This window comes from Cydia splendana, chromosome 2 (assembly GCF_910591565.1).
Source record: "Cydia splendana chromosome 2, ilCydSple1.2, whole genome shotgun sequence".
Taxonomy (NCBI): Eukaryota; Metazoa; Arthropoda; class Insecta; order Lepidoptera; family Tortricidae; genus Cydia; species Cydia splendana.
In genome coordinates, this window is record NC_085961.1 from 4929869 (window position 1) to 4944303 (window position 14435).

General features: G+C 42.1%; 1 protein-coding gene across 1 annotated transcript in view; it reads left to right on the plus strand.

Annotated features, from left to right (window-relative positions):
* LOC134802801 (trichohyalin-like) overlaps positions 1–14435 on the plus strand; it is a 99611-nt gene that overhangs the window by 71261 nt on the left and 13915 nt on the right. The window contains exons 9-13 of the mRNA XM_063775522.1: positions 952–1162; positions 1746–1898; positions 10782–10970; positions 11695–11834; positions 11944–14104. Of these exons, the coding sequence (XP_063631592.1) occupies positions 952–1162; positions 1746–1898; positions 10782–10970; positions 11695–11834; positions 11944–14104 (2854 nt within the window). The remainder of the gene's footprint in view (positions 1–951; positions 1163–1745; positions 1899–10781; positions 10971–11694; positions 11835–11943; positions 14105–14435) is intronic.

Consider the following 14435-nt stretch of genomic DNA (forward strand, 5'->3'; position numbering starts at 1 on the left):
ATAAATTAACCGATTTGCAAGACCGAAGTGATCCCATAAGAGCTCCGCGAAGAGTTTTGTGCGGAGCTCTACTTAATCACATTTATTGAGAAAACGACTGACGCGAAGACAACTCATCATCGTATCGTAATAGATAGTTCGTAACACAAACAATTCATATTTGGTAGCGTTTCTTTTATCCAATCTTATGAGAAATTGATTTAGGTAGTTACCTATTGCTTTCAACACTGTAGGTAGATAAATAAACACTTCTCATACACTACATTGTGTAGCGTCAGCTTTAACACGTCATGCGAAAATAGTGTAAAACCATCTGTAGGTATTCAGTATATAATGATATTATAGTCTGGTTAGCTAAAATTATCAACATTAAGATGGTAGTAATTAACGATAATATATAGAGTTAATTTTTAACTGGAAGTATGTCATCTAAAATATTATCTTAAAAAACGAATAAGTATCGTAGCGAAAACGAACATCGTAGCGCGAAAAATAAAAAAAAGATTTCATAGCTCAGTAAATGAGTTGTGAAGGATATTATTTCAAATGGCTGCGCTTCGACTTAATTTTGAAATGTTTGTTAACGACTGTAGAATCAACGGGCTCTCAGCCTTTCTACCACGTTTAGCTGACCAGTATGTAAATATGTAACGAAATAGACTATAAAACCATTTCCTTTTTATAAGTAGTTAATATTTCATTTACAACACATCGGTTCTACTAAGCACATCATTTAAATCACTCTTGGTAATCGTCAGAACTGACAACTGATAGTTAAGTTAAGATTGTCGCTGTAAACCTACAAAAACACCCGCTGTTAACTTGAACTGTCACAAAAAAAACCATCGCCAGGAGTGACTTAAAATACTCATTAAAAAAATGTCAATATATAATTCTAATTTAAGTTAAAAATGTACCAACTCGTCTCCTAACCCGTCCTGTTTCACCCAGCGTCCAATCCAGCATCAGCCGCCTCCACTCCGAGCGAGACAAGGCCACCGCAGAGCTGGACAAAGCCCGGGAAGAGCTGGAGCGGACGCAGGCGACCCTCGGGAAGGCCCAGCTGCAGCAAGACAAACTGCAGGCCTCGCTGGACAACGCGCACTCGGAGATCGACAAGCTGCAGGAAAAGCTGGACAAGGCTGCTACCGAAGTCAGAAAGGTATATAACTACAGATGTAGTGCCTAATTATTTTCACGCAAACGTAAGAACGTGTCTTGCTATTTCAGTCAGTCTCGGTACAAAAAGTACTGAGGTTGATTGAAGTAGCATGACAAATACGAACGTTTCCAAGAAAATACGAAGGAAAACAATTATGCACTACCAGCTGTATTAAATTAAAAAGCCAAAAAAAACTATTTTATGCCAAAAATGACTTACATCCTTTTGGAAAAGATTTGATACTCTTCAAACTGCTGCATTGATTTTTATCAAACATAGCTAAGAATCACCGCAAGGAAGCTCGCTTTCTCGTCAAAAAACCTCATCGACAGTGGTCCATCCGATGGAGATCTACGAATTCTACGATGCCACAGACAGACAGACAGACAGACAGACAGACATTGGCGTCAAACATATTTAGGTACATCCCTCTTTTTGCGACAGAGATTAAAAATAAATCTCATTGAATTGAATAGCACAAAGAAAGTCCTTTGAAATACTTGGACTCATTTGACGTTTACGACTCTTATGTCACAGACAGTGACTTTATCCACCAAAATCTAAATCCATCCTTCTCTTGCAGCTACAAGTGGACAGAGAGAAGCAATCGTACGACTTCGAATCCCTACAATCCCAGCTCGACAAGGCGCTGGGCCAGGCCGCGCGGCTGCAGAAGGAAAGAGACACCGCACAACTAGACTGCGATCGCTACAGGGACAAGAACGACAAGGCACAAGTAAGTGTTCTGTCTCTATCTTACAGCCTTAAGTAGAGAGAGAAGCAATCGTACGACTTCGAATTCCTACAATCCCAGCTCGACAAGGCGCTGGGCCAGGCCGCGCGGCTGCAGAAGGAAAGAGACACCGCACAACTAGACTGCGATCGCTACAGGGACAAGAACGACAAGGCACAAGTAAGTGTTCTGTCTCTATGTTACAGCGTTAAGTAGAGAGAGAAGCAATCATCCGACTTCGAATCCCTACAATCCCAGCTTGACAAGGCTCTGGGGCAGTGGTGGATTTGCCCATAGGCCCAGTAGGCCCGGGCTTAGAGCGGCAAGATATTAGGGGCGCCAGCATGGCGGCAGCCTATAGATGGGTGCTGATAAAGGGGCGGCTAGTAAGTTACTACAGGCACTGGGGCCTAGGGCGGCAAACACTGCTAATCCGCCACTGCTCTGGGGTAAGCCGCGCGGCTGCAGAAGGAAAGAGACACCGCACAACTAGACTGCGACCGCTACAGGGACAAGAACGACAAGGCACAAGTAGTTCTGTCTCTGTCTTCCAGCTCAGACACGGCAGATTTCCGATTTCAATTTCTAACAGTTTTAGAACGCGAAGTGCAAGACGCGGGACGCGGGGTTTTTTTTTTAGTTTCGTGAGTAGAATATTGTCATCTGTCAACGCTTTCCTGTTAGGAACAGTCAACGGTAAAAATATGGGTGTACAAATCATCTCAAAAATATGTCCCATAACTCTTATGTCAGTGAATTAAGAACTATGGGACATATTTTTGAGTAAGTTGTCTAAACCCATATTTTTACCGTTGACTGAACAATGACTGTACAGCAGCAGAAGTTGCAAAGCGAGCGAGGTGTTCAAAATTACCTTGACACGCTCTTATTTTCTTAACAATAAAGTCGCGTCAAGATCGTTTTGAACACCTCGCCCGCTTAGCAACTTCTGCTGCTGACTGTAGGTAATTGTATTTACGAACTTTTCCCATCTCCCTACTCTACATGTTTTGAACTTTTAGGTACTCCATTTCAACTAAAGCAGAACCTAGTTAGGTAACATTTTAAACCTGCGCTCCACTTTAAATTAATTTCACGCGAATCGGTGTCACACTCATAACCACGTCGCTAAAAGCACTAAAAGCATAAAGGCGTCCTTTATAACGGAATAAAAGCTAGAATGGACCACTCGACCGGCAATGTGTCACACTTACACGAGTTACGACTAAGAAATCTGTTAAGTTTGAAGCTAGTTGAAGATTCCGTGGTATTTAGCTTCACCGCGTATATTGGTTGCGATGCCTGTTTTATATGTATAAATAATCTTAATTTTAATATAGTCGTTATGTTGTATCTTCTTGCTGTGTAACTTTTTTTTCTTATTTAAATATTAGTTTACTGTATGTTATTTTTGTATTTTCCTTCTTGTCTGTTACCTTCCGTGATTCTTCTCACTTGATGGTCTCATCGGAAGATCAGCGCTGGAAGCCATCAGGGCCATTTCGTGGCACTTTAATCTTATTTTGTGTTTTCTTTTATATAATGTATTGTCTCGTTTGTTTATGCTTACGAATAGATTCTATTCTATTCTACATTTATTTGTATATGTGCTACAAATTTTGTAACTTTTTGAACCATATGCCGGTGTCTAATTGAGCTGAAATTTGGCATACTTCCGTATTTCCGATGACAATGCAATAATATCATATGGAGCTGATCTGATGATGCAGTCGGAAGGTAGCCATAGTGATAGGAACAAGCGGTCCAATGTACCTACGAAATTTCTCATCCTAAGCGTATCTCTTTACTCCATAATAAATTTTCTTTTTGCACATTAACAACGTCCTTGCTTCTGCCAAAGTCGAGACCTATTTCGGTGTATTTAGGACGACATAAATATAGCCACCGAAGCCAAAAGGCCGTATGTAATAACAGTTGTAAAGTACAATGGCCGTTTAGTGTTGAGACAGGGCGGCGCCTGGCTGTCTGCTGGCAATTGTGACTAGACAGACCTAGGCTAGACATGTATGAGATGGATGGGTCTAATTTTTTGCTCTTATGCCTATAGTTTGTATCTTTAGTACCTATTTAAATAAAAGTAAAAAAAACAATTTGTTCATTTTCGGGTAGTTATAACATTTATTGGTTAACGAACCAAATACAAAACCGCCTGGATCTGTCACTGAACGACCAGACTTTAACCTACATTATTTAATCGTGTAAAGCCATTTGAGGGTAGATTTTGTTTACTTTTATTTAAATACTTAATGATACAGAGTATAGTTAATTTTAGAATTTCGTATTTCTAAAGATAAAAGAATAATTTCGTAACTACAAATACGATGGTGTAAAATTCAGTAGCGCGGTCTAGACTGAAGTTAGACCGATCTAGGTCATTGATCTACGTAAATATTGAACGAGCCCGAATAGCTCCGGCTATTTTTGATTTGTAGCCAGATAGAGATGTAGTGCATAATTATTTTCGATCGCATTTTCACGGAAACGTACGAACGTGTCTTGCTATTTCAGTCAGCCTCGGTACAAAAAGTACTGACGTTGACTGAAGTAGCATGACAAATACGAATGTCTTCGAGAAAATACGATGGAAAACAATTACCTATGCACAACATCTTACGTTTCTGGTTCAGAAACCTTCTTTCTGCTAGATTATTGATGCGAATGAGATCCGTTTTAGCTTTTATCTCTACCAAGCCTTAGTAGTAAGACTATGATGAAAAAAATTAGAAATGAGTATAAAAATAAAATAAATTAATAAGATCATAAATGAACAAAGAAAATAAATAAATTAAAATAAAATAAATAAATAAACATTTTCGCTGTGGGACCTAAAATATCCCTTGTTGACCTAAAATATCTCTCTTATCATTCTCATATCCTTTCTATATTAGGTATTCATTATGCTGACAACACCTAAGATATCCCGCAGTTCCCTTTGCCAAACAATTAAACATAACTCAAAAAAATCTAATTATATTTTAAAAATAACTATTAAATAAACGGACAATTTTGCGACTAACGTATAAAACTCCTTAGGGCCACTTGCACCATCCCACAACCCGGGGTTATGCGGTTAAACCGTTAGTCCAGTGTCTAATTGTACTAGTAATGGTAACTCCAGGTTTAACCGGTTAACCCTGGGTTAGTGAATGGTGCAAGTGGCTTACTTGCTCAATCGGTATCGGTGGCGTCGTCAGAGGAGGATACAGAACGGCATCGCGAACGTTTCACTCGACGTCGCCCCTCACCACAGCCGCACTTGGCGTTGTATTCCTCTAAATCTCTCAAGTATTTCTCCTTAGCCTAAAAAAGGAAACATCGTAAAATTAGGTAAGTAACTATACTAACTATAGTCCTTAAGTGCAACTATGGTCCAGTTTTTAACTTTGATTTTTAACGAGCCTTTATGATTTATGAAATGAAATGAAAACATTTATTTTCAGGCAACTATTGGCCCATAGATAAATACCTTAAAACTAGCATACATTTTTTATGTTTTTTATTCAGCCTATATACGTCCCACTGCTGGGCACAGTCCTCCTCTCATGCATAAAAATATGTCTTAATACTAAAAACACACAATTAAGTATGGCTGCGATGCAGAGGGCCTACCGCGAAGCACGTTCGACGTGTTGCCTCCCTGTCACGCTTACGTACGAATTTAAAAGTGGAACAGAGAGGCAACACGTCGAACGTGGTTGGCGGTAGGCCCTCAGTTCGCAACCCCGCAGTGTCAGGGAGCCGGCCGCGGAAGCGCCGTAACTTGACTCTCTTCGGCCAAAACTCCCCCTTGGTGAAGGTCGCTAGATGTTCAGTCGGAACGCGCTCAGCACAAAAGAATTAAAATTCACACTGTGTCGAGAGATTCCAACTTCACGGCCATCAGGATGCCCTTTATACTCGTTACATTTATTTTGGAGCTTAATACACAAAGCTCTTTCTATATTATATACTCAACATGATTTGAAAAATTGAAAAATACTTATACATTTATTTTACTGGAACTTGAGTTGAGCTGTGGACTAAAGTTACCTGATTTTACGGTACCCTAAATATACAAAATGAGTGGTATCCGTCTACTTATCCGTGGTTGAGTTAAGTACGGTCGACCAAAGTCTGCATGGTAGCATGTCATGGACAAAGCCAATAACTCAATAAAGTTTGATACTTATCTAAGTACTTAATTTGATTGGGCAAAGTGATTGTAGTAATTATGCGAAATAAAGGGTGCCATGTTATCTGCAGTGGCGGATTTGCCCTAAGGCCCAGTAGGCCTGGGCATAGAGCGGCAAAATATAAGGGGCGGCAGCAAGGCGGCAGTCTATAGATGGGTGCTGAGAAAGGGACGGCTAGTAGTTACTGCAGAGCCTGGGTCCTAGGGCAGCCAACACTGCAAATCTGCCACTCGTTATCTACACTCCAGCCGCACTCCGTGACTCCGTTGAGAAACGCGATGGTTAGACGGTCGATCATACGGCACAAACTGTTGTCTAATTTCACCATCTCCCTCTGTCCCAACCGGAGAGCATACGCTACAGTGATTAAAAGCTTAATACAAATGCAAATGAGAATTGCCATCGCAATCCAGCGCGGGAACGCTGCCTGCGTGTTGGGCACCCTCCCGAGGGCACCAAATTTTGATAGGTATTTTTAATTTTTAGTTTTAGTTAATTTAATTGTAGTTAGTTTTAGTTTTATATTCGTGTTTATGTCTTTTAGTAATTTATATTAATAAATTTCATTGTCTCATATAATATAAACTTTGTAATAATGCTAAACTGCAAAAGGTTAGTACAAGCAGGCGTGGCTCACTCCGCGATTTCGTCGCAACAGGTAGCTACAAGTACATCCGTTCCACACCAATTTTGGTGGCTATAACCATAAGCCGCGCGTGGCGCTGTCGTCACCTAGCGGCCATATCTGTCCTGATCGTAACACGTTTTGTTAGAGAGTGAGTCTTCTGTACCTAGTACTATTATTTATTCTGTGGTACAAGTTATATACAGGAAATACCAACTTTTGCAGCTCGCTCGTACCATTCACTCTTGTCGTCCAATTCTCGCCACATTTGTCCTGCCAACTTGGCGATCTCTGTGACTCTGATGCCCGGGTTGTCGGCTTTTATCTGTGGCCTGACATAGTTCAGCCAAAGCATATACGCTGACAGAGGCCGTTTCGGTCTTTGTGACATTTTTACACTTTAATTTGCTGAGAAGAATAAAATTCAGTTGTATAGCAACTAGTAGAGAAAAACATAAGGATACAATTGAGCGTTGAGAATACAATTTGTCTAAATTGTACACAAAAATATTATAAAACCTATTTTTAGAACTATAAAAATATACAAGTGACAACTTACTTTCAAATGTATTTTATATTTTACGTGAACTTCTAGTATATGACCAGTCACTATAAAAATTTTGTATGTTTTAGTATGGCATAGCCATGGACAATTTGCCATGTAAAATGTATACACGAACGCAATTCTAGTAACAAAGAGAATATATTCACTAAGTACTAGTAAGACAAAACCAAAGAATATATCATTTGCATTACATGTTAATCATAGACCACTAATAGAGAAGGAATATAATCTTTATTAAGAATGAAACGAAAAAGTCAACTGACAGATCTCAAAATTGACTTTTAATCGGCGGGAAATAATGCTCTACTTCACACCTACAATTTATTTTACTTCGAATTTAAAACAAAATTTGTAGCCACTCATCACGCGACATATTTCGGAGAGCGACACAGTGACAGCGAGTGACTAAAAATGCGTGAGTTTAGTAATACGTACGATTCCCAGTAGGCCAAGCAATAAGAAGGTATAGAGGGAAATGCTAGGAACACAATTTTTGACTCCGTAACTTCGTTTGGACTAGTTAGGAGGTGAACATATCAAAAGTCCCCGGCCGTAGCCCCGGTGCTAGGGGGTAGAGGGGGGTAAGAAGGTTCCATTTTTCGGTTTTTCACTTATATCTTGGAAACTTTGCGTCTTAGCGACATGATTTCTTAGACAAACCGAGAGCTGATAAAATTTGTTACAAGTTTTATTTAGTCACGTTTCGCGATATCTTGAATAGTTTTTGAGATATCCGCTCTTGAAAGTTTATTTAGGGATCTTAATTTTATCTTGATATCTAAATCAGTGAAGCTGCTAGGCCGTGTTTGGTATCATTTTCGTATAAATGGGGGGTGCTGAATTCATTTATGGTATCATATTGACACTATTCCGAAGTAAAAACTAAATTTTTTTTTTTTTCTTAACGCTTAAACCGCTGAACCGATTTCGTTGAAATTTGGTATAGAAATAGTTTCAGTCCCGATACAGGATATAGGATAGTTATATAACCAAAATCATCTTTTGAGGGTGTGAAAAGTGGGGTGGAAGTTTATAAGGGGAATCAATAACCGCTGAACCGATTTAGATGAAATTTAGGATGATGTACATCTATGATTTAGTTGAAAATGATACCAAATATGACTTCAAACCTTACCTTAAGCAGTATTAACCTCAGGAATTCAGTTTTGTCGACGAAGTTGAATTCCCCCCACACTCCATTTCACAACTTTAAAGGATGATTATTGAGATAAAAATTATCTGATGTCCTGTCTTGGGACTCAAAATATCTGTATACCAAATTTCAATTAAATCAGTTGAGCGGTTTAAGCGTGATGAGGAGTTAAAAAAAAAAGGTTTATAATTATTAAAGTTTATATGATTTTTCTTCGGAATAGTGTCAATGTGATACCATAAATGAATTCAGCACCCCCGATTTATACGAAAATGATACCAAACACGGCCTAGCAGCTTCACTGATGTAGATATCAAGATAAAATTTAGAGCCCTAAAAAAACTTTCAAGAGCGGGTATCTAAAAAACTGTTCAAGATATCGCAAAAATTTACTATATAAAACTTGTAACAAATTTTATCAGCTTTCGGTTTGTCTAAGAAGTCATGTCGCTAAGACGCAAAGTTTCCAAGATATAAGTGAAAAACCGAAAAATGTAACCTTCTTACCCCCTCTCTACCCCCCAGCACCGGGGCTACGGCCGGGGACTTTTGATATGTTCACCTCCTAACTAGTCCAAACAAAGTTAAGGAGTCAAAAATTGTGTTCCTAGCATTTTCCTATATAACATTTTTTGAGCATTAATTTCCTGACCTAAAAGAGTATAGTACGCGAACGGACGGAGTCGGCGCACATTTCACATTTGTATGGCCGCAAGCTGTTCGGCTCCTCGCGGATGCGGACGGCTCCGGTCGGATTCCAGAATGCGCTCCGGCGCGGCGCGGCCCGACTCCAGCCGGTCATTGGGATGCATTGAATAAATGATTATGATTATGATCGTATGTACAGTCAGCTTGCGGTTACAGTTGCTAAGCGGGTCAGGTGTTCAAAATGATCTTGACGCGACTTTATTGTTAAGAGAATAAGAGCGTGTCAAGGTAATTTTGAGCATCTCGCCCGCTTAGCAACTTCTGCTGCTGACTGTACATTAAACCGTAAAATTAGTTAGGTACTTAATTAAAACAGCAAAGGACAGGTGAACCTCGAATAAACGACTTCTCGTTTTTGCGTTTGATCAGTACCAGTGATTGTAAATGTAAAGCAAGTTCTCTGCCAAATACAGTGTGTAGGAGGAGCCTATGCCCTACTTTTGAAGTTCTAGCTAAAGTTCTAGGTCCCCAGTTAAGTTGTAGCTACAAGTTCCAGTTCTAATTAAGAGTTTAAAGTCAATAGCGGGGTCCACATAGAGCGAGAATACGCGCGAGGCAATTTCCTCGCCCACAAAACGGTCAGTAGACGTACCTCGGCCGAGGCGGCTCGCGCGAGGTACGTCTACACCGGCCATTTTGTGCGCGGTTATGCTTGCTCTGTGTGGACGTGGCCAGTAATATGCCCCGGCAACCAAATACTTGGACATTGGACAGTAAATACGAGTATTTCATTGATTTTTCCCAAATACCGTGGCCGACTGCCAAACGCCGTGCTGTGGTGTTTTCCTTGATTAAATTTCCTACGACCCTTTTATATTAGATTTTTCGGTAATTCCACGAAACGCTAGCCTTCGTACATATTGTAAACTCTAATTTAATTTAACCTCGTAAGACCCAAGTAAATTTTAGCGCTTTTGAACTTTCTTTTATTTCTATAAGCGCCACTTGCACCATCCCATTAACCCGGAGTTAAGCGGTTAAACCGTTAACCCAGTGTCAAATTGTACTGGTAACCATGGTAACGCCAGGTTTTACCGGTTAACACCGGTTTAGTGGGATGGTGCAAGTGGCGCTAAGAGTTCAAAACTCTAATTTTATTTTTACTTGTACAAGTACGCTGGGACTTACGAGGATTGTACCACAGTCTGTAAAACAATACAGTCATTCGACTAAGCCGTCTAGACATCGCTATTCGGTACTACTCACAGGACTAGCGTGTGAGCGTGTCTTATAGAGTTAGACCAAGAAAAGTCTGCAGTGATATTGATAGCCCACGCAGTTCAAGTGTTATTTTAAACGTCAAACTTCTAATGAAATTATGACGTATAAGTAACACTTGCACTGCGTGGGCGTGGGAAAATCGCTGCAGACTTTTCTTGTTCTAACTCTAGTAAGTCAAGTGTAAGTCTTGGGCAGTTGTATAAAAGTCTGACAACCCTACTGTATTCTTGTGCGGTTTCGGCATTTACGCTAACATCAAAGGCGTCAGTCCACAGCTGTTACGTTGTACTGTACGAGTACTGGTATATCATACTATATCATACCTAATACTAAGGTTCAATAATTTAGGGTATTTAGACCTACTCTAAATACTACACATGTTTTTCCCGCATAATATTCAACATACCTTCATCTCTTTCAGGCCCTAGTAGCCCGCATCCAGAAAGAGCGAGACGCCGCGCTAGCAGAAGCAGCGAGCTGCCGAGAGCGTGCCGAGGCCGCCGCGGCCGCAGCCAATCGCGCCGCGCGAGACAGAGACAGCGCGGCCACTGAGCTCGATGTGCTTAGAGAGAGATGGGAGAAGGCGCATCAGCAGCACCAAAAACTTACGGTAAGGAATGGTTCTTGACCTTGACGACACGGGAATACCTAATATGGGGTGCTAGGACAAGACATAGTTAACATAGTGCAAAAGTGTAGGTAGGAAATAGGGTCATTGCGCTAGTTTTCGTCCGGCTACACCAATTTGGGTTTATTGCAATCCTTAATACAACATATATCTACACAAAAAATATATTTCGCAAGTTGCAAATCAAAAATGAAATGTATTATTTGGTAATCCGTAAAGTGGACGGAAACTGGCACTGGACGGTAAACTGACGCAATTACCCAAATAAAGAGGTAGAAGAAAATATGAGGTCTATATCTATACGTCGCAAAACAGAGAAATACTAAGTGCCCGTCGTGTTTATAGTTGGAAGAAAAATGCTACAGCAATCCGAAAAACTCATGTTTTATCCTAACATAAAAAAGTATATGATAGAAGATGGATTTCACGCCATATTTAGTTTGCTATGCTGTATTTTATTGGGATATGCCTGTGCACACCGGGTGCGTGTACGCAACACGTGCACGTGTGCAGTGTGCATGTGTACAGATCCTTATCAGAGACGACACACCGCTTGCGTGACGTGTGCGTGCGCGGCTCCAACATTTTACCGCACGCGCACGTGCACGTCAACGCACACGCAATCGATGTGTCCTGGCCTTTAGATGTAACATGTACACGCATTTGTGTTATGATTGGCTTACAATATTGACTTGGTCGGTTCCAGATGGAGCGTGACGACGCCCTCACAGAGACCGAGATCCTTAAGGAGAAGCTCGATAAGGCGCTCTACTCCACGCAGAAGACCATCGAGGAGAAGGAGACCGCCCACAAGGAGTACGAGAAAATGCTAGAAAAGTATGATAGGTACAATCTGTTCAATGTCGTCTTGTGTTGGTGGCGATGTCTGTCATGTGACCGTGCTAACAAAACACACATTAACTACCAGGTTATAATGTCATCCATTTTATTTCAGATCACAGAATGAAATCTACAGACTCCAGAATAAGATAGACATTCTCGAAGCGGACAAAGACCGATTGGAACTCGAACTGGAGAAACACTTACACATGTCCACCAAATCGAGGGATGATCAGAGAAAGCTGCAAGACGAACTGTCAAGATTGCAGGAAATGTACGATCGAGCGTCTTTACAACTGGGCAGGACCAAAGAACAGGAAGAAAAGGCAAAGGAGGACATGGACAGGCTAAGTGTCGATATAGAAATGGTACGGGATCGGTACGAGAAATCGCAGATAGAACTCCGAAGGCTCCAAGCGGAAAAAGAGAAACTTGTCGGTGATAGTGAACGTTTGCAATTCGAATACGACCGCGCAATGACTCAGTGCGGCAAGGCGCAGGCTTCCAACGAGAAAACGCAGGAAGAAATGGCAAGAGTGCAAATAGAGCTCGAAAAGATGTACGACAAGCACGACAAAGTGTCCGCGGAACTTAGAAGAGTACAGGCTGAACTAGACAAAGTCAAACAAGACGCATCGGGTGCGAAAGAAGAGGCTGAGCGGTACGCGGCACGATACGGGAAATACCATGACACGAAGGAAGAACATGAGAGAACTAAGATGGAGCTGGAGCGGCTTCGCGTGCGGTTAGAGAAGACCACGCTAGACCTGGAGCGCGCCCGCAAGGCCGAGGAGGAAGTCACCCGGCTACGCTCGGAGCTCGAACGCACCGAAGGCATGCGAGGTAAATACCAATTCGAACAGGACAAGTGGACCAACGAGTTAACGCGAGTGCAAGCTGAGTTGGACAAGCAACGCGAACGCTTCGACGCGGCGCAAGTTGAAATCCAGCGTCTACAAGCCGAAAAGGAGCAAGCGGAGACTAAGTTGCACGAGTCGAATATACAACTAGAGCTATCCAAGACTGAAGTGACGAAGCTAAGTGCGGCGTTAGAGAAGCAAAGGGCTGAACTTGAACGCGCTCATATTGAGTGCGAAAAGTTCCGGGATAGATGTGAGAAGCTTAAGCTACGATCGGATCAGCTCGACAAAGACAACGAGCGACTCAAAGGTGAACTGCAGCAGATTGAAAGGATGAAGCTCCAGGCCGTAGCTGGAGACAAGGCTAGGACTGAGGACCGATTGGAGATCGAACGTCTTCGAGACAAACTTGAAAAAGCCATCCAGGCAAGAGATTCCACAGAAATGGAGGCCGGTCGTTTGGCGAAGGAACTAGAAAAGTCGCAGATACATCTCGCGAAATATCAGGAAACGAATGAGTCTACGCGAGTTGAATACGAGAGGATGACAAATGAGTTAGGTCGCATGCATGAACGCCTCGAACGCACGATCTTGGAGATGAGGCAGATTGAACAAGAGAGGGATGCGCTGCGAGCCGAGATCCAGAACATGAGGCGCAACGTTGAACAGCAACAGCGAACCCTGGATCACCGAACGCAAGAAACCCTAGTAAAACTTCAGCAAGAATTGGCGCAATCTGTCCGGGACAGAGAAAAGATGGCCTCTATATTAGAGCAAAGAGATAAACAGGCGGATGCTATTGAAAAGCAGATAGTCAAGTTAGAAGCGGACACGAAGCAGTTGACCATCGAGCGTGACCAACTTGTAGCCCAATTAGAAAAGTCCCAAGACATGCTCGTGAACTTCCAACGCGAGCTGAACGCTTCGGAAGCGGAGCTACAAAAGCAGCGCGAAGAAGTCCGCAGACTGAAGGAGGAGCAGAGAAAGATGGCGCAGGACCAAGAGCGCGGTACCAAATCCGTCCTAGAGGGCAGAGAGCGTGAGATCGCTAAACTACAGCAGCAGGTCCAGACTGTCAGTAAAGAGAGGGATACGATCAGACAGCGAGCCGAAGCGGCCGAAAAGCAAGCTCAGAAGACTGGAGAAGTCGATAAATGGAGAGCTGCCGTTGAGCAGGAGAAGACCAAGGCTATCGCGGCGGAAAAGGCTTTAGCGGAATGTCAACAGCGTTTACAGTCGATAGAGAAACAGTTCCAGGCACAGCAGCAGCAACTCGCGCAGCTGCAGCGCGCTGGCGGCGGCGACGTGCGCGCGCAGCTGGAGGCGTCGCAGGCGGAAGCGCGCGCCGTGGCCGTGGAGCGCGAGCGCTGTCAGGCGCAGCTTGAAATGCTGGTCCAAGAGCTCGAGAAGACACAGGTCAGTTGGAGGATCGCCTGGCGACGAGCGGCTGTTACGGCATCTGGTTGAATCGAGTTTCGAAGGCGTCAGAATAATTTATTTGACTTTGTAAATGTGATAGTTATGACGGTATACGAGTATATAGTCCGTGAACTGTTTGAATCGAGTAATCGTCAGATTTTAGAAAGATATACACATATCGTAGAGTTATCCACTTGGTAAAAACATTGTTCATTACAAAATAGTATTTCGCTGATGTAGCACTAAATAGGTAAGTTTTTTTCTAATTTGAGTATTTCTTTCATGTAAGTTTTCTTAATTTCCATTCTGGTTCTCTCTTAATATACCT